We start from the raw sequence: 25,550 nt of genomic DNA, 5'->3' as shown, positions 1-25,550 counted from the left end.
CACAAATACATTTTGTAGTACCTTTGATACTGATGAGCTGGAGGACCTCAATCTGGATCTTGGACTGGGCAGATTAGCAAATGCTATACGTCAAGCTTCTGGGAGCCCAATAAGGAAGTGAAACAGGGGCAGGATACATCAGTGGTCCTTTTCTTTATCCTCTGTTGATAAAAACTCTATTGTGGATTGTGTTTTTTCATTAGAACAGATCTCATTTTTGTCTGCCTGCTGTAAGTCATGCTTGTTTGTTTTTACTTTCTTCAGTGGTCCTCCAGTATCAGTAGAGAGAAGAGCATGAGGAGGGAGAACCAGAGCAGTGTGTCTGAGTTCCTCATCCTGGGGCTTCCCATCCAGCCAGAGGAGCAAGGCATGTTCTACGCCCTGTTCCTGGCCATGTACCTGACCACAGTGCTGGGGAACCTGCTCATCATCCTGCTCATCAGGCTGGACTCTCGCCTCCACACCCCCATGTACTTCTTCCTCAGCCACTTGGCCCTCACTGACATCTCCTTTACATCTGTCACTGTCCCAAAGATGCTGGTGAGCATGCAAACTCAGGATCGGTCCATCCCTTATGCAGGATGTATAGCACAGATGTATTTTTTCATATTTTTCACTGATCTGGACAATTTCCTTCTGACCTCAATGGCCTATGACAGGTATGTGGCCATCTGTCACCCCCTGCACTACACCACCATCATGAGAAAGGAGCTATGTACCTTGCTGGTAGTGGTGTCTTGGCTCCTGTCCTGGACCAGTGCTCTGTCTCACACCCTCCTCCTGGCTAGGCTGCGCTTCTGTGATGGCAACACCATCCCCCATTTCTTTTGTGACCTTGCTGCCTTACTCACACTCTCATGCTCAGACACCTCCCTCAACAAACTGGTCATTTTCACCCTGGGAGTGGCAGTCATGACTCTACCGTTGCTGTGCATCCTGATCTCTTATGTCCGCATCGGGGCCACCATCCTGAAAGTTCCATCTAGCCAAGGGATCTGCAAAGCCTTGTCCACCTGTGGCTCCCACCTCTCTGTGGTGTCCCTATATTATGGCACAATTATTGGACTTTATTTCTTCCCCTCATCTGGCACCTCCAGTAACAAGGACATAGTTGCTTCTATTTTGTACACAGTGGTCACCCCGCTGCTGAACCCCTTCATTTATAGCCTTAGGAACAGAGACATGAAGAGGGCTCTGAAGAAACTCTTCAATAGGGCAACAATCTTGTCTCGATAACATTTGCTCTTCTCTCTATAACAGACACACATATTCACATATTTCTAAATGCTAGACTCCTAATCTTGGACCCAGCACAGAACAAGTGCTCAGTAAATATTTAGTTACTTTAATTGCATTCTGTTGTCACTACTTTCTTTTCCTTGCAACCATTTAGTGTAAACTGTGAATTCTGAGTTGATCTTATTGGTGATTTCTCTTGCCTATTAGAAATGCATAGTTAGTGGTACTTAAATTTCTCCTCTTATTTCCTGGGAACATTCCGATAAATTGTTGGATCATGTTGACTAAAGAGATCCCTCAGCATAGAATTTATAAATGTATGTCTTTTCCTTCCTTCATGTTCCATTCAATGTTCTTATATTTTATGGTGTCGGTGGTGATGATCATTGAGGATCAGGAGAAGAAACCATATAGTACCCTTTATGATACCAAGAAACCATCTGCCATTATGGATTCAGCTGCTCCACTTAAGGATGGGAAACTTTGACTTGCTTTTAGGAACACTGATCACCCTTTTAGACTATGGTAACCTTCATTCAATAATTTGCCTTCAGAGCAGCTGTCTGTGAATCTTCTTGACTGCATGTGGGAATTTTAATCAAGACATTGGCTCAATTCAGGTAGGTGATGAGAAAGACAGAGCATCCATAGCCTGGAGCCTCGGTTGCCCCACTGAACTTGGCCCCTTTCTCATTCATTCTCTTCATTATCTATCTCCCTAAAAATCATTTCTACTCAGCTTAGTGACTCTAGGTTTGTACTGTAAGGCTGAGTAATCTTCTATCTTTGTCTTCTATATCGCATCTTCTGCATCCAGTGGAGGGCCCCATAGGTCTCTTTCTTGAGGTCTGTAATTGAGGATAAACAGAATTGCAAGTGCTTCTGAGACTCAGCTCCAGGTAGCTGCAAGCAAGGAAAAACAGATCTCAATTTTAAGCTGTACCAGAGTGGTGGCTGTGTGGCCTCAGGCCATTCACCGAACCCATCTGACCTTCAACTCCTTCTCTAGTATAGATGGAAAATTTATAAAACACCTAACATTCTTATTTTAAATGAACTCCATAACATATTTGGCTTAACACTACAACTAAGGAAAATGAAAGTTAGTTTTCCCTACCTAACAGAGATGAGTTTTGGAGCAGAATTTGTACAGATTCTGCTGAATCGTGAATCGTGACTCTAGGCAGCTTGACGCATCTGCTATATTTCCAATTCCAAAGCAACCAGCCGTCCTGGGACACAGCAACACATCTGCTCTGGCGTGAGCTAGAGCTGAATGACTAACAGAGGGTGTTGCTGGGTGCGTAGATGGGGAGAGACAGATCAGAAGAATATCATACCGTCCATTTGTCCAGAGCCAAAACCTGAGCAGGGTTGGGACCTTTCCTGCAGGTCCGCAGGAAGCATGCCTTCACTAGCCTGGACACAATCTTGGACCTGCTGCACCTGCCTCCCCACGTTGGTGATGCCATCAGTAGAATGGAGTCCTCTCAGTTCCCCAGCTTAAACTCCAGTTCTGTCCTTCAGATCCATGAAGTTCTGCCTAGTTCTATCAGGACACTCTCCAAAGAAGTCAACAGCTGTCTTCCATACTCATAGGCCGGTGACACTGTTGAGTGACTTCCTCTAAAGAAATAGCCAGCTGACTTGCCCATTGGAAGGATTTATCGCCACCTGCTCTGCTAGTCCACCCATCCCCTAGACTGGTTCTTCTTGTTTGCAGACAGACCAAAGCACACTGGTCTTTCTGATTTGGATAGACTTTCTGGAAATCACATTGGAAGTATGCAATTGACTTGGCACTTTCTCTTCAGCCGTGCCAGGGCCAAGTTTCATGACCTTCCCTAATGAAGCATCTCACTGGGTTTAGAACAAAGTCTGCAGCATTTTTTTAAAAAATATTTTTTAGTTGTCATGGAACTCTTATTTTGTTTATTTATTTATTTATATGTGGTGCTGAGGATTAAACCCAGGGCCTCACACATGCCAGGCACATACTCTACCACTGAGCCACAACCTCAGCCCCAGTCTGCAGCACTTTTGAAAACCATGAATGTATAACGTGTTCACAGGTTTGCAAATATTACTGGAAGTTGTTCGTTACTGATATTTCAAAGGACTAGTTTATATCTAGTTAACTATAGAGTTAACATCTATTCTTACAAAATGTGATGAAGAAGAATCGTAACATCCTAGAAGCAAAAGTACTTGCATTTCAGCTTTGCTGTGGTGTGTGTGTGTGGTGTGTGTGTGATTTCAACTCTGACGTGAAAATTTAAGAGTAAGCGAAAAGTATCCTACTTTGCCATACATGAAAAGTAGAAGCAGCTCTAATAAAGAATTAAATTCACTTAGCTTTCTGATAAAAATATACGAAGCCGTGAATTTTGAATTGATTATTATCTATGAATCTAAAATGATTTTTAGTGTTTTTATTCGTACATTATGGTTATACATAATAGTGGGGTTCATATACTCATACTCCTCCCTCTCCTAATTCCCTTCCTGTATGATTTAGGAAGAAGCTATAAATTAAATCAGGAGCGATCTCATAAATCCATGAAATTTAATTTATTTATCACTAAGCATAAAAAGTTAGTTAATATCAGAAAAACAGTGAGACTTTCCTTATCTCATAGCTTCTGTTATTAAAAAACATCCTGCCATTCAGTAGCCATTTAGCAAATTAACTGCTCCATGCCAGGCAGTGCATCCTCCCTGCAGGAAAAATATGTCCAACTAAAGAAGCTCACATTCCAGAGGTAGAGAGACAGGTGGACTAAAAAATATGTAAGGGTACAAAATGCCTTAAAAATACTATGAATAATTGAGATTTTATGCCTGATTACTGTGTATCAGGCACTGTATTAAAATTTTACCTGTATTCTCTCTTTTAATCCTCATAATAAGCACACATTGTTGTTATCTGTCTTTTACAGTTGAGAAAATTGGGACTCAAAGACAATGACACAATTATATGATAGTCACGTAAGGAAGGATATACTTAATTCTCACTGGATATCAGCAAAAGCTTTACAAGAGAAATAATTCTTCAACTGAATGTTGAAGGATTCCAAATATTGATTCATAAAGGGCAAATGAAAGTCTAGACAGAAGGGACGGAGTGACCCATAATATTAAAATAGCATGATAACTTCAGGGAAATGTTAAAAAAAAAAAGATGTTGTCAGTGCATATGCATGTGTGTCAAGGAAACACCAAGAGATAAATCCAGGCCAGCAGATGAGGACTACTTTGTGAATGAGTTAGGCTGCCCTCTTCAGGAATTTGGACACTGCCTCACAAGTGATAGAGTGTCATTGACTGGGAGTAGGGTGGAGTAGGGAAATAGTGGGACGTTATATTTGTACTGGAAAAAGATGGTTGAAGTAACCAGTGCATAAGATGGTTTGGCAAAGGTTTGGGGAGCCTGGAGACAGTCATTGAACATCCAGGTTCACTGAACATCCAAGTAATAGGTGACGTGTGCCTGAATGAATATCATAACTTGAGGACAGAGAAGAGAATATCTTGAAGGTATACTAGACAGGTCTTGGTAAGTGATGGGAAGAAGGTGGTAGAACTAAAAACTGGTTTTGGTTTCTGGCTCTGTGAATGGGTATTTCAGAACGGAATGAAAGGCTAGACACCTTGAATAACTTTTTTTTTTTTTTTTTGGGGACTGCATCTCACAATGGTCTTGAACTCATGTACTCAAACAATCCTCCAGCCTCAGTTTTCCTAGTAGCTGAAACTACAGATATGCACCACCAGGCCTGGTGCACCTTGAATTATTTTTATTATGTTTAACAATCTCAAGGAAGTGAAGGAACAAATTTCAAACCATCTGCTTTTCCAAAACAAATTCTAAGCAAGAGGAAACCAAATACCCTATATATGCAAGAGATAATGGGAAACTCTCCATCAACCACCTCTGATCCTAGCTAAAGTCATGTCCTGCTCACAAATGCAAAGATTTATGACTAATCTACACTTTAGTGCAAATTATTTGAATGCTAACAACACATCAACCTTACTTGAAATGGGTGATCGTAAAGGAATGGGAGTGTGAGCTTAGGGATCAGGGGTGAGTGTAATGGGATGCATCAAGGGAGGAACAAATTTGGAACTTTTAATACAGTAGCAACTGTTTTGGCTGGGTGGAATCTAAGAACGTTAGACTGTTCTGTAGGCAATTGTATCTGCTTTTGGAACTTTACATGCTCTGAGCTGATCTAACCCTAACCGCCACACCATTATGTTGGTAAAACCAAACTGCATCTCTTAGTTTCCCTGGGGCCTGAGGGAAAGAACTTAAATCCAGCCCCACATGGAGTTCAGACAGGTACTGCACTATGACTGGCCTGAGAATCCCTGAGGCTAAGAATGAAGAAACCAGGGGCTGGGGATATGGCTCAGGATGACCATGAGAAGTGCGAAGTGTTTTACTGCTAGTCCAAGACCAGAGAGCTGGGGACCAGTGGCTCAGAGACTGTCAGTGCCCATGGTCAGCAGAGAGAACAGTGTCAACAGAGTGGGAGGAGATAAGGGCAGAAGGACTCCAGGGCCTGTTGTTGTCTGAGGATGGCCTCCTCACCCCGCCCACGCACCCCCATGATGAACGGAATCTTCAGGTGCTAAGCTGCAGCTCACTGCTCTCAGTGATTCACGTCTGTACTCAACTGCTGCTGAAGCCTGGGGTGGCTTGATTCCAGCAATTCTTCATTGACAAAGCACAGGGATCCTGAAACATTCTCAGGGGGTTGGGTCTGAGAAACCAGCTTCCGTGGGGAGGGATGATTAGGTTGGTATTGGACACTTGGTCACAACAGAAGTACTGGATCAAGATTATGTGGGACTCATTTTTTTAAATATTTTAAATATTTCGTAGGTTTTTAGCGACAGAAGAAACCTTACATGCCTGTGAACATCATTTTTTTTCTATCTCTGCAACTAATTTAAGCCCCTTTTAGAACTGAAGGCAAATCTGCCATCAAATAAGGAAAGAAAGTTTGAGCATTCTCACCCGTTGGTCCTGTCCTACCCAAGAAGGATGCTGGCCTTGGCCCTTTTTGACCAGCAGGGGGAAGAAGCAATGCAAGGAGCTCTAATACCATTCCTGGTGAAGTCTTGGGGAACCAGGAGAAATTGGGCAAACCACAGGGACATCTAAACATTGACTTCTTTTTTTTTTTTTTGCAGTGCTGGGGATTGAACCCAGGACCTTGTGCTTAACAGGCGAGCACTCTACCAACTGAGCTACATCCCCAGCCCCACAACATTGACTTTCTTTTGGTAGGCAATTCTCTACTTATTCTGTGGCACCCAGAATGTAAACTCCACACTTTATTTCTTTCCACTTAACCTCCACTTAGTCCTATAACAAGACAGGTGTTCTTAAAATTTAAATGATTGATGGATCTTGAATGAAAGAGTCATGAAAACAGAGGATTTGTCTTGTTCAGTGTTAAAGTCATAGCACTTAATGGGGTTTTTGTTCGTTTTGTTTTTCATTTTTCATTTCTGGGTTGGGGGAAGGATGAAGAGTGACAATAATAATAATAGCTCTCATTTTTTGAAATCTTCCATTTGCCACTAATCCACATGCATTTCATAGTTCATCTTAGTTAATCCTCCACGTTACCTTATTAGGTAGAAACTATTATAGAAGAGAAAATCAAAGCTCAGAGAGATTAAGTAACTGGAAGATGATCTAATGGCTAGTGTGTGGCAGATCCCCAAACTGAAGTCCCCTTGTGGGATCCCAAGTCCATGTCCTTGCTATCACTATATCCAGGAAGAAAGTCTTCTGTGGCTGAGGAGCCTCTCCAGGGCTGCCTTCAGGTCCTTGTTCCTGAGGCTGTAGATGAAAGGGTTCAGCATGGGAGTCACTACCGTGTACATCGCAGCCGCTGCCACGTTCTTCTCTTCAGAGGCAACAGAGGGAGGGCACAGGTAGGCGCTGAAAAGGGTCCCGTAGAACACACAGACAACACAGAGATGGGAGCTGCAGGTGGAAAAGGCCTTGCCCCCTCCTCCAGGGGTCCGGACGCTCAGGACAGCCAGTACAATGTGGACATAGGAGACGAGGATGCATACAAAGGGGACAACCAGCACGGTGCCTCCTAAGACAAAAACCATCAGCTCATTGACACGGGTGCTGGAACACGAGAGCTTCAAGACAGGAGCTATGTCACAGAAAAAGTGAGCAATTTCCCCCACAACACAGAAGGACAGCCGGGCCGTGAGCAGGGTGTGGGTCAGGGCAACTACGTTAGTGAGGACCCAGCACAAGGCAAGCAGCAGGACGCAGACCCGGGGGCTCATTATCGTGGGGTAGTGGAGAGGGCGGCAGATGGCCACGTATCGGTCATATGCCATGACAGCCAGGAAGAAGCTGTCCAGGTCACCAAACATCAGAAAGAAATACATCTGTGTGAGGCAACCAGAATAGGAGATGGTACGGTGCCGAGTCTGTGCGTTCACCAGCGCCTTGGTGACGGTGGAGGAGGTTAAACCCACGTCGACGAAGGACAGGTTGGCCAGGAAGAAGTACATGGGGGTGTGGAGGTGTGCGTCGGAGCCAATGGCCAGGATGATGAGCAGGTTCCCAGTCAAGGTGACAAGATACATACACAGGAAAATTCCAGAGAGTAACTGCTCTTGCTCTGGCAACTCAGATATTCCTCGGAGGAAAAATTCAGAGACGCTGGATTGGTTCTCCATGACTGTGGTGTCTGAAGGCTAGAGAAGACAGAGGCTGGATTTATTATAAAACTGCTTGTGCTGACTCCCAAATCTTCCAGCTCCCCAGCGGAGACACAGACCACGATAGGGACAGAGGGCAAATGCACTCCAGGGCCTTAACTCTAGCCTGACCATCGTGAAAAGGCAGCACAACCTGTTTGACACTAAAAGCTTGGTATGTGCCCTACCCAGCACCCTCAGCAACCTCGCCAGCTTCAGAAACCAGGCTCATCGTGAGGGCCAGGGTGCTCTCGCCATGCCTCTGGGGACCCGCAACTCCTTACTTGCCACGATTGGTGCTCTCTTCCATTTCCCGCCTACCTGTTCTCTTAACGGCTACAGTCACTCATCCCTATCACGAGGGAGGCAGAGACGTCACACAGGACGCTGCATTGATTAAAAAAAAAAAAAAAGCTAACACCTGACTCCAGGGTGCTGGACTGACCTCACCTCCTAGAGTTAAAGTGCCCTCGGAAGGAAAGGAAACGCACCCTTAAAATAAGCCAATCCCAGAAAACCAAAGGCCAAATGTTCTCCCTGATAAGTGGATGATGTTATATGAAGGGGGTGGGAGGGCGGGGGTGAGAGAAGAATGGAAGAACTTTAGATTACGTAGAGGAAAATGGGGGGTATGAAAGATAATGAACTGAGACAGACATCATTACCCTATGTGCACGTATGATTCCACGAACAGTATGAATCCACACAACCATAGAATTGTTGAACAATTGTTGAACGGTATGAATCCACACCGTGCACAACCATAGAAACGAAAAGATGTGCCCCATTTGCGTACAATGACTCAAAATGCAGTCTGTAAAATTTTTTTTTAAATAATAAAAAAAGAAAGAAAGAAAATGTACTGACAGCCAGGCAACATTCCTGAACCTTAACCCCACCTCTGAAACAGCCCTTCCACATGAATAAAACTAACCCTCTCCCTCCAAAGGGGAGCCCTCTGGTCTGGATGGTGACTCCCTTTTCTTTAGAGAAGCCCTAACAAAAAGCCTCCTGTTCTCAGACCTGACTTGATTTTGTTTCTACTGTCACTTAGTCAAAGTTCCCATGTCCAGCACCAAATCTTCCTTTAAATTCGTTGTTACCCCAGTCCTCACATTATCTGCCATCTGACCCTCCTTCTTTTCTTTCATGTTTCCAGGGATCTCATTGCTTCCTTTCCTCTCTCTTTTCCTCAGTTCAACCTTTTGTAGAGAGCGCTCTTCTGACCAGGCCTGCGGTGTGCTGGTGCCTGGCGTTGCCTAGTCTTGGAGTCGTTCCACGGCTCCATTCAGTTCCCATGCTGCAAAGGCCTGCTGACATGAATGGACTGAGGGGGAACCAGATCTTAAATTATCTGGGGAGATGGTCCCAAAACATGCACAATATTCTTCTTTTTAAAAACCCTCAGAAGGGAGGAGGATAGGACTTGAAGAAGTACCGGGGAATGAAATCTACCAAATTATGCTATCTCCATGTATGACTATGCCATAATGAATCAGATATATATCATAATATAAACAAAATACATATAATTATAATGCACTAGTATGCTAGTTATCTTTTTGTTGCAGTAACCAAAATATCTGATGAGAACAATTTAGAGGAGTAAAGATTTATTTTGGGCTCAAAGTTTCAGAGGTTTAGTCCACAGCCAGCCAACCCCATTGCCCCGGGCCCAAGCTGAGGTAGAAAATGATGATGGAAGGGTATGGTGGAAAGATACCAGCTCATATCCACCAGGAAGCAGAGAGAGAGAGAGAGAGAGAGAGAGAGAGAGAGAGAGAGCAAGAGAGAGAGAGAGAGAGAAACACAAGGAGCTAGGAAAAAAGTATCACCCCCAAGAGCACACACCTGGTCACCCACTTCCTCCAGTCATGCCCCACCTGCCTATAGCTGTGCATTCAAATTATTAACCCAACAAATTGATTAATCACTGATGAGGTTATGGTTTTCACAATCTAATCATTTTACCTCTGAACATTCCTGCATTAACACATGACCTTTTTGGAGGACATCTCATATCCAAACCATAGCAAACCTGTCCCTGGCCCCCCAAAGCTCCTGTCCCTCTGACAATTCAAAATGAGTTTACTTCATCCCCCAGAGTTCCCATAGTCAACAGTTTCAGAATTGCTCAAAATTCCAAGTCCAAAGTCTCCTCTGAGACTCAAGGTAAACTCTTAGTTATGAGCTCCTACAAAGATCAAAAACAGGTTATATGCATCCAATAAACAATGACAGAGTAAACATTCCCATTCCAAAGGGAGGGATAGGGGCATAGAAAGGAGGAATGAGACCAAAGCAATATGGAATGGAACCTAACTGGATGAAGAAGTCCCATAATCCATGTCTGGCATCCAGAACACACAGCAGCAAGGTATGATGTTCAGAGGACTCAGGCTGATCCACCCCTGTGGACTTGCCAGCTGCAACCCAGCCCACATGGCCTCTCTCATTCACAGTTCTGCCCACAGCCAGCAGCTTCCCTTGGCAGACGTTCCACATTTCTGGTCTCTCTCAGTTCTAAGGATCTCCATTGCAGTTGCAGTTTCATCGCCAGAGCTTCATGCATCACCCTCTCAGTGACTTCCTGCAAGGGTTTGAACCCTGCAACATGTTGGCTGCCCTCCCAAGCCTTCCTTTGAGATCTCAGTGGAGGATTCCATGACCCCCTAACTCCAGCATCCTGCATTACTGCTGGACCAGTGCATTACTGCAGCACCACATAATAACAGCAAGATCTGCTGACAGCTCAAGCAGTAGTTGTGCCCCCTTAGACTGTGACTGCAGTGACTTCTGAGTGCCTGGGAAGCTCAGCATAGTGAAATAAATCCTGGGGAAATAACTTTAGGCATACCCTGTGCAAGCAGCGAGCCCCCTCGGTCTCTTAAAGCAGCTCTTCCTTTTAAACCCTTGATTCTGCCATGGGTAGGGTCTTGCTAAGCCCTGAGCTGCTATCAAGGCATCGTTGCACTTGTCTTTGTGCAAGTACTTAACTTCTCTTTAATGGCTTGACCCTAAGTTTTTAGGTACTTGTTTTCTGGGAAAATTGCAAATTTTAAACTCTATTCTCTCTTTCTGCTCCCAATTCTCTAAATAAGCCTGTTTAAAAGCAGTCAGCAATACCCACGCCACCACTTGAATGCTGTGCTGCCTTGAAATTTCCTCCACTTTATTTAGTTCATCACCTTTGAATTCAGTCTCATGTAAAGTCTCAGGACATGGAAAAAAATGTAGATAAGATTTTGCCAGAATGTAACATGTGTGACCTCTAGTCCAACTCCCAATCGAGCCCCCATTCCCCTCTTGAATCTCATGAGCACAGTCTTTACTGTCTGCATTCTTACCGGCAATCTGGTTTTCTGAGCTCCCACTTAATTACCCATTAAGCTCAGCTGATGACGTTCCAAGTCTTCTCCCACCTGTATCTTCTGAACTTTTCCAAACTCCTCCCACAAATCAGTTCCAAAGGCTTCTGAACCACATGGTCAGGTTAGTCACAGCAAAAGCCCCACTCCTAGTACCAATTTCTGTGTTAGTTATCTTTTCATTTTTGTGACCAAAATACCTGACAGAACAACTTGGAGGAGAAAAGGTTTGTTTAAGGCTATAGTAACAGAAATTCAACTTCATCGCTCTGGGCCCAAGGTGAGGTAGAATATCATGGCATATGGTGAGGCAGAGGAAAGCTGCTCAGTTCACGTCAGCTAGAAGCACAGAGAGAGCAAGTGAGCAAGGATCCAGGGATGAAGTTCAATCCCCAAAGGCATCTCCTTTCACCCACTTCCTCCAGCATGTCCCACTTGCCTTCAGTTACCACCCAGTAGTTCAAGTGATTAATCATATGAGGCTACAGCTCTCATAATCTAATCATTTCATCTCTGAACATTCCTTCATTTCCTAACACACGAGATTTTAGGGGGACACCTCAGACCCAAGCCAAAACAACTAATTAAAGTAATGATGATGATGATGATGACGAAATGGAGATCCACAGAGAAGAGCAAGTGGAACAGGGGAGGGAGGAGAGAAGAGAAAGGGAAGGTACTGGGAATGAGCGATCAAATTCTGTTATGTGCACGTGTGAATATGGCATAATGAATTCCACTAATAGGCATAATTATAATGCACAATAAAACATTTTAAATCTCAAAATACCTCTTTTTAGAATAAAGGACATATGAAGGATTCACGCCTATTTATTTCCTCATCATTTCCTCTGAAAGAAAACATGAAGCCCCACACTTGAGTTTTTGTCATTGACGTCATCACCCACAGCCCTCTAACACTTATTGGCAGCTCATTATTTGCCAGGCAGTCTCTTAAGCACTTACCTGGGTCGTCTCCTCTAATACTTCAATGAAGTAGGACGCAGAAAGTATTCTTCTTATCTATAATAAAACTGAGGGTGAGGGTATCTGATAAATTTTCACAATAACCCAATATGTGTGTATATATATATATTTGAGACAAATATCAAATCCATAGCATTGTGCTCCAGAGACAACATCATTAATCAATATGTGGTAAGTAATTTTCTCTCTTTGCATTTAGATTTTATCTCTCAGGATTCCTAAATGAACATCTTTAGTATCAGTTTCCCTTACTATCTCATATACTTACCTTTCATAAAAGAAAACTAAAGCTCAAGAACTGGATAAAGCTATAAAAGATCATTTGGTCCAGAGATTCTTAAGCATTGTTATATAGATCAGTTTATCAAAATCAAATTAGATGTTGGTTAAAATTGTAGAATCCTATCCCCCACCTCAAACATACAGTCTGGGTACCTGTACGTAAAACCACAATTAAATCCTTCACAGGTATTTTGATGCTCAGTTGAGATTATGAAACATTTATTTAGCTCAACTCTTCACTTTAGTTCACAGATAAATGAACGAAGTGATTGAAAAAAGTTTCACTATGCTTTGGAGGAAGATAGAGTCTAAAAACTGAGGTGTCAGGCTTTCTCACTAGTGCCCTGTCCATAAGTCAGCTATCTTTCCATTGAATATTAAGAAGAGTTCATCCCTAAAGAACATCTTCCCTCCAAATAAATAGACTTGCTGAAGCATTGTGCATATTTTGAAGTTAGGGGTATTATCTACCCCTAAATCCTACACTGAGTTAAATAACACATTTCAGAATTATACAAGTTTTTTTGATTATAAGATCAAAAAAAGCCACAAGCTAAGCTATTTCCTTCCCCACTCCATCTCATGCTGAGGAATATGATGCCTCCCCAAGATTAGACTCTGGTGACTGGTTCTATTCTAATAATGTTCTGGGTGGCCAGAGAATCTCTTAAAACCCAGTAGATTGCTCATCTCATCAACAGGCAGGTGATAAAGACTGATCAACAACTCTGTGTTTCCCTGACTTTCATACCCTATCTTTAGTGTTTCCGTTTAGGCTTTAAGGAACCATAAATTACTTTAGGGAAGAGCAACATCTCTTTCATTATCTAGGTCAGCTTGATCATCCTATTAATGCCTTGATCAGGCTATTCCCATTGGAGATTACTCAGTCTATGCTACCAACCAGTGAACATCAGAAATACCCCACATCCCCCCAAAATAAATTAATAAATAAAGCTTCAAATCCCACCATTGTAAGCCCAGCTTCTTACCTTCTGTCCTTTTTTCCCCTAGTCAAGTACCTTGTGCTAGCATGTCTTGCTCTAACCTTTAGGTCTTCCCTGCCCTGAAACAGTTTCTCATCTTTCAATCTTACCTGTGGCTTCAGAAAATTCTACAGATCTTTGAGACACCAATGAGGTGCTTCCAGAAACTTAGGACACCCTCTTCCTCTGTCATCCAAGATGATAAAGTCTCTTTACTTACCTCCACTGCCTCTTCCTCTACTGTGTTGGCCAAGAGTAAAGCTGACTTGAACATGATAGACACTCCAAAGGTAGGATCTACCAGACCACAACTGTTTACCTCAAGTTTATCTATTTTCTTCTACACTTGTTACTGAGAAGAAAGTGATGCAGATGTCTTTAATTTGAGCTGAAGAGCTCAGATTCTTCCTGAGAATCTGTGATGGGGTTAACTAGAATTAAGAGTATAGGATCAAGAATAATAAATACAACTGTCAAAGAGTCAGAAGCAAAAGGCAGATTGCTAACTTGGGGTGGGGAAGGAAAATTAAAAAAAAAAAAGATTTTGAATTCCAAATGAGGATCCCAAGAGATCCTCAATAACAAGGACTTCAATAACAAGTCAAGGTCACGTCCAAGGGGGAGGCCGGAGCAGTGATGGTCATGTTCATCAGCTGGAACAAAGACCAGAAAAAGGTTCTGTACTGAATGTTTGGGGTAACCTGGGACACATGGTACTCTGATCCCACCTAATACAGGTCTTCAGGAATTTTGAAGCATTTTATATTTATATTTGAAACCTGAATTGATGAAACACAGAGCTGATAGTTCATCAAAATAATTCTAGGAGCAAGCTGAACAGCCTCCACTTTGGGCATCCACAGACACAGGGAGTCTGGGGATAGAATGCCCTAGAGCCTTGTTAATGCAAACACTCAATAATTGTCCAATTTCCTCTCTGTCTCTCTTAGACTTAAAAACAGAGAAGTTTTACTTCTTTTTGCTAAGTGGTAGCATTAAAAAGTTTAGCTATTTGTACCACAGTCTATGGTCAAAACTGATTTGTAACCACAGTCTATGGTCACAACTGGCTTTCTGGGTAAATAAATCTATCTCCTACAAAATTTTGCCTCTAAGCTCCTTCTCTAAAGAAACCCAGAAGCCACCAATGTCAACCCCTATGAACAGTTTAACGGCAGAGGATGCATCTTTCTTTTTTATTTTTTTTAATAATTTATTTATTTCGATTCATTGTAAACAAATGGGGTACAACTTGTTTCTCTGGTTGTCCATGAAGTCGAGTCACGCCATTTGTGTGATCATACATGTACACAGGGTAATGGTGTTTGTCTCATTGTTATTTTTCCTTCCCCCCACCCCTCCCACCCCTCTTTTTCCTCTGTACAATCCATCCTTCCTCCATTCTTGCCTCCCTCCCACCCTCCATTATGTATCATCATCCACTTATCAGAGAGCATCTTTCTTTTTTAAAAACTATAAATAAATAGGAAAAAAAGATCACTTGACTCCAGGGAAGGAAGCAGGGAGAGGGAGGTGGGAAGGAAAGTGGAAAGTACTAGAGACTAAATAAGAGCAAATGCTACTCCATGCGTCTCTGATCATGTCAAAATGAACACCAATATGACTAAAATGAATTCTCAGGCTTCTAGTTAAATACATTATATTAACTCTTCATTGTTTCTATGCATCACTTTTTTTTTTGTTTTTAGAGTTGCTTTTAATGTGCATGCATATTTCCCCCCATTATCATCAAAGGTGATTTTAATCTTATGCAAATAATGTTGATTTGAAATACCATGTAAAGAAGTTGACCTAGATCATGTTCAAACAGTTTAGTTACTGGGAAGACAAGAAAGCTAAGGACACTAGGCAAGATGGTTACAATATACACTTTGAAAACATTCTTTTTTTAATTATTTTTTTATTTTTTTACAGACTGCATTATGATTCATTGTACACAAATGGGGTACATCATTTCATTTCTATGGTTGTGCACGATGTAGATTCACACCATTCGTGTAATCATACCTGTACATAGGGTCATGTACCTGTCCCATTCCATGATTTTTCATACCCTGCTCCCTCTCATTTCCTTCTATGTAATCTAAATTTCCTCCATTCTTCTCTCACACCTCACCTCCCACCCCCATTATATATCATCATCTGCTTATCAGGGAAAACATTCAGCCTTTGGTTTTTTGGGATTGGTTTATTTCACTTATCATGATATTCTCCAACTCCATCCATTTATTTGCAAATGAAAACATTCTTCTCTGTCAATTTTTTTTATTTTAAATTTGTTTTCTTGATTTAAATTTAGCTTACAGAAAACTGGGAAACATATCATATTTTCTTTAGCTATTTGTCTGTTGACACGCACCTGAGCTGGTTCTGTAACTTGGCTATTATGAACTGTGCTGCTATCAACATTGATGTGGCTGTATCACCATTGTATGCTGATTTTGGTTATTTGGGGATAAATATCAAGGAGTGGGATAGCTGGGTCATTGGTGGTTCTATTCTGAGCCTTTGAGGAATCTTCGTACAGCTTTCCAAAGTGGTTGTGCTACTTCACAGTCCCACCAACATTGTGTGAGTGCATATTTACCCCACATCCTTGCCAGCATTTCTTATTATTTGTATTTTTAATTATTTCCATTCTAACTTGAGTGAGATGAAATCTCAATGTAGTTTTGATGTGCATTTCCTGGAGAATTAAATTATTGAATTTGAAGGTAAATGGAAGGAACTGTCCATCACACTAAGTGAAATAAGCCAGGCTCAGCAAGTCAAGGGTCAAATATTTTCTCTCACATGCAGAATCTAAAGAAAAATAAGGGTAAAGAAAGGAAAGCGTCCCATGAAAATAGAAGGGAGATCAGTGGAGTCGGGGATAGAGAGGGAGGAAAGAAGGACAGGAAAAGGAAGGAACTGTGGGATAAAATTGACAAAAGTATATTATGTTTGTACATATATACGTGTGTGTGTGCATATATATCAATGTGTGTGTGTGTAACAGTGAATCTCACCTTTAATAAAATACCACCATGTACTCTTGGGCAATTAAATCATAAAGAAAAGCAAGGCAGCATTTCTTACAAAAATCGACATTTTAAGCATTGTTGGAGGAAGAAAAGCCATGGTTATTATGGGAAAGTGGATGAGGTTCTGGTACTAATTGCCTTCTATTGATCTTGGTGATGTTATAAGATTATTCACTTTAAAATGATCATTAATGTTTGCATTAGTTTTTAATTTTTTGTTTTTAACTTTTGTTATTTGTGGCTAATTCTACCTTAAAATAACTCAAAACTCTTCATGCAAATGACTGTTAAGTATATAGGCTTTTTCATTATTTTCAGATAAAACTATGCATGTGACAATACCAGAAATAATCTGACCCATATTGGATGTTAAGAGGGCAGTGAAAGAAGATAATTTTTAATATACATTCTATTTTATAAATTTCTTTTATACAATTCTTTTATGTTTGAATCTTTTTTAAAAATCAGATACATTCAGTGTAATTTAAATTTAAAATTCAAAAACATAAAAATAAAAATCCTGATACACTACTTGACCAAAAAAAATGTTATATTAAACTCATGCATCTTTTTTAGGGAATAGATAAAACCCACACGGACACAGAAGTAAAGAGAACAAACAACAGTATCAAGATTCTGGAAGTTGGAAGCCAGATGGACCAACGAGTGGTGAAAAGGGCAGTCTGAACTTCGCCTTTGGCTTGACTAAACTTCAGAAAAAAATTTCTTCTCCCAGCTGTAGGACCCTGACATCCCTTCTTTTTGCATTGACTTTAGAAAACTTGCTATTGTAAATATTTTTTCTGTCTTTTTAAGATGTAAATCTCCCACTCCTTGGCCTGTTTACCCAATGTTTACTATAAACATTGCTGTAGACACGTCACTATAGAATGCTTAAGTCCTTTGGGTATAGGCCAAGGAGTGGGATAACTGGGTTGAATGGTGTTTCCATTCCAAGTTTTCTGAGGAATCTCCATACTGCCTTTTATAGTGGTTGCACCAATTTGCAGCCCCACCACAATGTATGAGCCTATCTTTCCCCCACATCCTCACCAACATTTATTGTTATTTGTATTCTTGATAATTGCCATTCTGACAGGAGTGAGATTGAATCTCAGTGCAGTTTTAATTTTCATTTCTCTAATTGCTAGAGATATTAATTTTTTATATATTTGTTAACCAATCATATTTCTTCTATGAAGTGCCTGTTCAGTTCCTTTGCCCATTTATTGATTGGGTTGTTTTTTGGTGTTGAGTGTTTTGGGTTCTTTATATATCCTGGAGATTAATGCTCTATCTGAGGTACAAATGGCAAAGGCTCTCTCTTCACATTCTTGATTTCCTTTGCTGTGGAAAAGCTTTTCAATAAGAGATCAACCCATTTATTGACTCTTGATTTTACTTCTTGAGCTTTAGGAGCCTTGTTGGGAAATTTAGTTCCTAAGCCAACATGATGTAGATTTGGGCCTACTTTTTCTTCTAGTAGGCACAGGGTCTCTGGTCTAATACCTAGGTCCTTGATCCACCTTGAGTTGAGTTTTGTGCAGGTGAGAGATAGAGGTCTAATTTCATTTTTTCTACATATGGCTTTCCTGTTTTCCCAGCATCATTTGTTGAAGAGGCTATCTTTTCTCCAATGGATGTTTACAGCACCTTTGTCTAGTATGAGGTAACTGTATTTATGTGGATTTGTCTCTGTCTTCATTTCTGTACCATTGGTCTACATGTCCATTACAGCATACTCATGATAAATTATTTTATTGACACATAAAACGTGTACATATTGTAGAGTCCCACACTCTGACGCATGTATACATTCTATAATGCTCAAGTCAGGGTAAACATACACAATTCTTTCAAGGTCTATCATTTCTTTGTGGTGAAAACACTCTAAATCCTTTCTCCTAGATTTTTTTTGAAGTCGGCACCTTGGTGTGCAGTAGGACACTGGACTTCTTGCCCCTAACTTAACTCTGTGTCCATGATGAGCTTCCCCAGCCCTCTCTTGCCCTACTTTTCCCAGTCTCTGGTCACCACCATTCTGCTCCCAGCTTCTTTGAGATCAAGGTTTTTAGATTCCCCACATGAGGGAGTCATCTGTCTTTCTGTGCCTGACACATTTCACTTAATATAATACCCAGTTCTACTTATGCTGCCTCACATGACAGACTGAGTGGCTTTCTACTGTGTATGTGAACCACATTTCTCTCTTCATTCATCAGTGAATGGACACTTCATTTCTTGACTCTTGTGAAGAGTGCCACAGTAAACATGGGGTGAAGATGCACCTTTGACTTGCTGATTTCATTTTCTTTGCATATTTCCCCAGAAGTGGGATTGCTGGATCCTGTGGTGGTTCTAGTTTTAATTTGCTAAGGATCCTCTGTACCATTTTCCATAATGGCTGTACTAACTCACATACCCACCAACAGTGAGTAAGGGTTCCTTGTTCTCCACATCCTTGCCAACTCCTGCTTTTGACTTTTTGATAATAGCCATTCAAATCTGAATGAGGTTGTATCTCACTGTGGTTTTTTTTTTTTTTTTTTGTATGTCTTATTTTAAGAAATGTCTACTTAGATCCTTTTCCCATTTTAAAAATTAATGAAATTTATTTTAAGCTGATGCATGAAGAAAACAAAAATTGTGCATATCAATGGGGTACCATGTGATGTTTCAATGATTATACATATTGTATAATGTTTAAATCAGGATAAACATATTTATCTTTTTAATTTAATACTTCTTTGTAGTTAAACTTCCAAAATTCTTTCTTATAGTTTTTGAAATATACAGTACCCAACTATTACTGATAGTAACCCTACTGTGCAATAGCACATCAGAACTACTCACTCCTATCTAACTGCAGTTTGGTACCCATCCATCAACCCTCCCATCTATTCTTCCCAGATTTGTTCTCCATGCTGAATCCTTTTATCTAAGTCCTGAAAATAACCTGAAACAGGGTCTGAGGAAGCTCATGAGCAGGAGGAGATCCTTGGTACCATGCTCTTGACAAACTCACAAGTGGAATTGAAGGAGGATTCAGTTACTAACCTAACTGACTCAATTTTCTCTTTCTCTGACCTGTCCTTTGTGAAGGTGTTCTTTCCTTCAGTTTATCTTAAATCTCAGGATCACAGAACTGATAGATAAATATGCTGGGAGGCTAAAGGGGATTGTGGGCATCAAAGGGAGAACTGTAGACATCAAATGGAGATTGCTCGCCCCTCCCCCGCAGCAGCAACCTCTGTGTGCCCTGCAGGTCCCTCAGCTCTCTTTGCCTTTGTTCTTCCCCCCTTATAAACACGAGGCTACCACCAACACCCCACTCTGAAGACAGCTCTTAGATCTGTCTAGATGGTCCTTAGGCCTGTCTTCCTGGTGTGGCCTGTTGAAATTAACAGTCCCTTTCTGGTTTCACCATTCACTGTTTTTCTTTTGGGAAGAGCGACTGACTCTAGTCAGTGGAGATCCCCAGAGTCAGGTTTCTGCTCTGGGACTCTGGTAACAGACCCTGTTCCACTTGGATCTGGTCTACTTGTTCTTGGTGAGCAATCAAGCTGCTGGAGGTTAGCACTTTTAATCCAGGAGCAAGGCCACTGCGGACTCTGGAACCCATCCATGACGGCCTCTCAGTCTGCTTAGATCATGACACTCTTATTCTCCTTCCTTCACATTCTCCGATTTATCTTCTAAATACTGATTTAAACTAACCCTTTCCTCATAAATATTGTTTGACCAAATTTCTCTGTTTATTAAGACTGGTTCTCTCAAAATCCTTCACATTTCAATATATTGCTGAAAAAAATGACACAACTTACGGCTGTTGAATATTTATGCAGATATTTGAAAAGAGAAAGAATGAAGAGTGATCAGATGAGAAGGGAGGAAGAAAGGACTAGGATGAAGAGGAGTCATGTTTACCTAAAATTATATTTTAGTTAATTTTCTCATTTTGAAGAGTTGTATAATTCCTTAATTTTCTTTTACTAAAATGTTTTCTTGTTTAAATCTTTTAAGTTTTTATATTTATGCTTTCCTTTTCTTTCCTCACAGTATTGTGGTATTGTGTTTTTATTTTCTTTTATTTCCTCTTATAATTTACCAAAGTAAATAAATTCTAATGGAACAGAAACAAGAATGATAACATGGAATTTATCCATTCTACACAAAAATATTGAAAACTTCCTTCTCTCACAAACCTTCCTTTGCTCCTAAACTACACCTTCAAAAGGTTATTTACACTCTAGTCTAGAAACACCCATGCCTAGGATTTTAGCCTATGGGTAAGTGTGTATTGCATAATATTATCACTAATGCACACTGAATATTGAAATATATGTGAATACATTGAAATATGTTCCATGAATTCCAGTTTATAACAGATGAAAATTGTAACCTCCTAAAATATTATCAATCAAGAAATGAAGAAAGATGTTATGATTCATTCCATTGAGTGTAATTATATACAATTAGTTTCAAAAGTCACATATATATCTATTTCTACCTTGAACATCAATTAAGTAGGAAGATCAAGATGTGGAACAAAAGGTAAAAGTATGACTACATTGAAAAAAAGCATATGAACGTATATGTGTGTAACCAACTGGGGTGCGAACAGTGCCGGGGAACAGAGAAAGAATTCCCACTTCCCAATGCTCAGACTCATTAAAATAAACATTTATTGCTTGTGAAATTTAAAACTATTAATAAATATTTATTGATTGTATTTTATAAATTCTTACAAACAACTCAGATTTTCTTTTTCTCTTTTTTAAATATATTTTTAGATGTTGATGGCCCTTTATTTTATTCATTTATTTATATGTGGTGCTGAGAATCAAACCCAGTGCCTCACACAAGCTAAGCAAGCGCTCTACCACTGAGCCACAACCCCCACCCCACAACTCAGATTTTCTATTTCTTCTTAGGTAAGATGTGTACTTTCCTTAGAAGACCTCTGTTATACCTAAAATTTCACTTTATTTGGCTCATAGATTTCAAATAGACTATTACCTATTAAAATACCTTGTGTTCACAAAAATCATTAATAAATAAAATTGTCAACACAATGTTGAACGACTTTGAAAATTATCAGCTAAAGAGAAATTTTCTGAGTGCTTACATATGAACACATAATTTGGCACTTTTACTTCAGTAAATCATTTGATTATTTAGTAGGATATACCATTCCAGTTTTCAAAACGTTTCCTTCTCCTTTGGATTTAAAAACATATTATTGTACTGCATCAGGTATTTCCAGTGAGTTACAGAAGGTCATTCTAATGTGGGTTCCTTTATAACAGTCTCTCCTCTGTAGATTTCCTACATCAAGCATGGATACACTTCTACTACTTAGGTCTTGGGAAAGCATTGCTCTTGACTGTGCCTTTTCCTACAGGTTTCGACATTTAACAGAACTGGGGAAATAGTTCTTAGACTTGGCACCAAAAACAAAAAGCATGATCTATGAAATTTGATGTGATCATCTGAACTTCACCAAAATTAAAAATTTATTCTGTAAAGGATTCTGTTGCAAGTGAAAAGAGAAACTAGAGAGTGAAAGAATGTATTTGCAAATCATGTATTTGACAAGGGACTATTATCTAGAATGTACAGAGAACTTGCAAAACTCATGAGTAAAAATGAAGTAAACAATCCAGTGGGAACATGAGCAAAAGAAATGAATAAATGTGTCATCAAAGAAGATATATAGAGGGAAGATGAGAACAGGAAGTTCTAAGTATCATTAGCCACCTAAGGAATGTAAATTGATATAACAATGAGATTTGACTACATACCTACCAGAATGGCTAAAATAAAAAAATAAGGACAACACCAAATGCTTATATTATGCAAAGAAACTAAAACAGTCATACTTTTCCTGGTGGCACTACAAAATAATACAGCCACTAGAAAACTGTTTGGCAGTTTCTTTAAAAGCTAAACCTGTGACTATCTCACAATCCAGAAACTGCATTTATTTCAAAGACATGGAAACATGCTCACACAAAAATATGTACAAATATCTCCATTTCTTGCAGCATTACTTGAAAGAGCCAAAAACTAAAAACAGCAAAACCACATAGCAAACTCACATGCCTTCAACAAGTGAATGGTTTAACAAATAGTGGTAATTCATACCAAGGAATATTATTCAGCAATCGTAAGATAATGTATCATTCATACTGTGACAACCTGGGAAAATTTCTAGAGAAATAGGCTGAGTGAAAAAGGAGGTTCCCACAAGTTTACATACCATATGATTCCATTTATATAACATTTCTGAAATTACAATATTACAGAAATGGAGAACAGAGTAGTGGTTGTCAGTGTTTAAGGAGAGGATAGATCCAAAGAAATAGATATGCTATACATGGGCAGTATTAGAGAACCTAGTGATTATGGAAATGTTCTGTGTCTTGACTCTAAAAATGTCAATTCCCTAGTTGTGATTTTGGTGCTATAATTTTGCAAAAATTTGTCTTAGAGGAAAACTGGGTAAAGAGTATATGAGATTTCTATGTATTTTTTTCATAAACTCAAAAGTACAAAATACTCCAAATAAAGTTGAATTAAAGGTTTATTTCCAATTACACAATGTAAAATATTAGGGTCAATGATTCAAAGGTGCAAGATAAAATGCAAAACTTCCAAATCATCTGAGGAAGAATGTAACAAATAAAAGAGAGCAAAATTAAAAGAAAAACAAAAATCATGATATATAGAAAAAAGAAAGTAAATTTAAAAATTGATTTCAAATATCCTGATGAATACATAAATCTTAGTAATTTTTTATAAAAATAGACCCTTATAGATCTAAAGTTTATATGGAGAGGCAAAAGACCTAGAATAGCTAACAATTGGGAAGATGAAGTTCAGAGTACTGATACTCCCAGACTTCAAGATTTACTATTAAGCTACAGTAAAAAATACAGAGTAAGATGGATAAAAAGAAAAAAAGACAAATAAATTAAATGAAGTGGAATAGAAAATCCAGAAATACAGGCACATAAATATTATCAACCGACTTTTGACCAAGAAGCAAAAGCAATATAATAAACATCAGTTGTTTTTATTAAGCAAATGGTACTTAAACAACTGGGCATCTATATAAAAAAATGAAAATAGACAGATCTTACATCTTTCATTGAATACTCCATTCTATGGAATATTACTCAACCCTGAAGAGGAAAGAGTTGCAAGTCATAAGATACAGAGAAATCTTCAATGTGTATTACAAGTTAATTAAGTCAATCCAAAAAGCCAATCGACTGTACATTTCCTACTATATGGCATTTAGGAAAAGGCCAAATCATGGAGACAATAAGATTAGTGGGTGCCAACGAATAGGTAGAAAACAGAGGATTTTTAGGGCAGTGAAACTGTATGATACTGTAACGGTAGATACATGTCATTATAGGCTTGTCAAAACCCATAGGATGTACAACACCAAGACCAATCTAGTGGAAACTACAGACTTTGGGTGATTGTGATGTGTCAATGGAGATTAATTGATTGTAACGTATGTACTACTCTGGCATATGACGTTGATAGTGGGGAGGTTGTATGTGTGCAGTAGTGAGGGATATATGGGACCTTTCTGATGAATTTCGTTGTAAACCTAAACTTGCTCTAAAAAACTTAAGTCTATCAAAAAAAATACAATATCCATTCCTGCCTATGAGTCCAGGTTGTTGGCACCTAAAAATTTCAGACTTGTTATTCCCCATGATTGCATAAGCTGATGCCTGGAAATAAATAGCTTCATTAATAAACAGACTATTAATGGAATGGTGTGCCTGGATGACTAGACAGCAGAGGAAGGATATTAGAAGTAGGAAATTAGTTCAAAAGAAAAACAGAGGTACTACTTACAAACACAAAATTTTCTTTTTCTGAACTTTGCTTTGATACTAGAAATTGCACTAGTAGATTGCTATGGTCACAAATAATTTAAGTTTAAGGCCAGGATGATCTGGTCTAGTTTCCCTAATAGCCTCATTATTTCTATCTCTTCCATCCAAGGAGAAGGGAAAGAAGAGCCAAGAAAGATCGGTCAAAGATTAATGTCTGCAATGCCTGATCTTCCTTTAAGAACAAGACCTACTGTACACCACCAAAAATCCACGTCATCCTTCTAAAAAAATCTTGGTCCAGCATGAACTTAATCTTGAGACTTAGAGATGTGGTTGGATGTTTCTTTTTCTCTTTTGGGTGCCTTTTTAATTCTTGAAACTTTTTCTGGGTGCCAATTCCCAAATTTCCTTTACTGAAATAAAGATATCTATGTTTTGAAACATGTAGCTATAAAGAAGAAAACCATTATCTAATTCTGTTGCATAAAGATAACCATGGTTAAGCTTTGTGTCTTATAAAACCAATTTCCTTAAGATGGGTTTTCATGAAATTGCTGCTCTGAAAATTTCCAGCAGACATGATTAAGAAGTCTTTATGTTAAGAAATATTTTATGAAAGAACCCAGGAAATGAGTCATGTACTGAGTACAAAATTGGCACACAGAAGGCACTTAAAAATATTGATTTCTTTTTACACTTTTGTTGTAAGGTGAAGACATGAAATAGTAAGGAAACACCATGATATATATATTATTTTAATTATCATCTCTATTTTCATCATTCAATACAGCCTCATATGTGCTGTCACACCTTCCTGGTCATGATGGCCACAGTGTGAGATAATAAAAAGAGAACAGGTATTGGACTCAAACTCACCTGGTGTGGGCAGATTGTTTGCATCCTAAGTCACAGTGTTTACAGTTCTACCTCGAAGGACTGATGTGAGGGAGAGTGAAGAGCTGTGGGAATGGCCCATAAACGTCCGCATTCTCGTCCTTCCGTCGCACGGCAGGCTGCCTCACTGGGGAAGAATCC

At 39.7% G+C, this 25,550-nt stretch overlaps 2 protein-coding genes across 2 annotated transcripts; one reads left to right on the top strand and one right to left on the bottom strand.

The window, feature by feature from the left end:
- The first annotated feature begins 294 nt into the window (after window positions 1–294).
- Window positions 295–1,236, top strand: LOC124964236 (olfactory receptor 1J4-like). The gene has a single exon (XM_047524173.1). The coding sequence runs from the start codon at window positions 295–297 to the stop codon at window positions 1,234–1,236; it is 942 nt and encodes a 313-aa protein (XP_047380129.1).
- Window positions 1,237–6,952: 5,716 nt separating this feature from the next.
- On the bottom strand, window positions 6,953–7,965 carry LOC124964823 (olfactory receptor 1N1). The gene is given in 2 exon segments (XM_047525491.1): window positions 6,953–7,056; window positions 7,059–7,965. Coding segments are annotated over 2 exon segments (1,011 nt in total).
- Between the last annotated feature and the right edge of the window lie 17,585 nt (window positions 7,966–25,550).

Source organism: Sciurus carolinensis, chromosome 14 (genome assembly GCF_902686445.1).
Source record: "Sciurus carolinensis chromosome 14, mSciCar1.2, whole genome shotgun sequence".
Classification (NCBI taxonomy): Eukaryota; Metazoa; Chordata; class Mammalia; order Rodentia; family Sciuridae; genus Sciurus; species Sciurus carolinensis.
Note: the sequence above shows the minus strand (reverse complement) of the source record. Positions and strands in the feature narration are given on the sequence as shown.

Bases quoted from the DNA above. Each gene is read 5' to 3' on its own strand.
- LOC124964236 (XM_047524173.1), top strand. From the start codon at position 295: ATGAGGAGGGAGAACCAGAGCAGTGTGTCTGAGTTCCTCATCCTGGGG.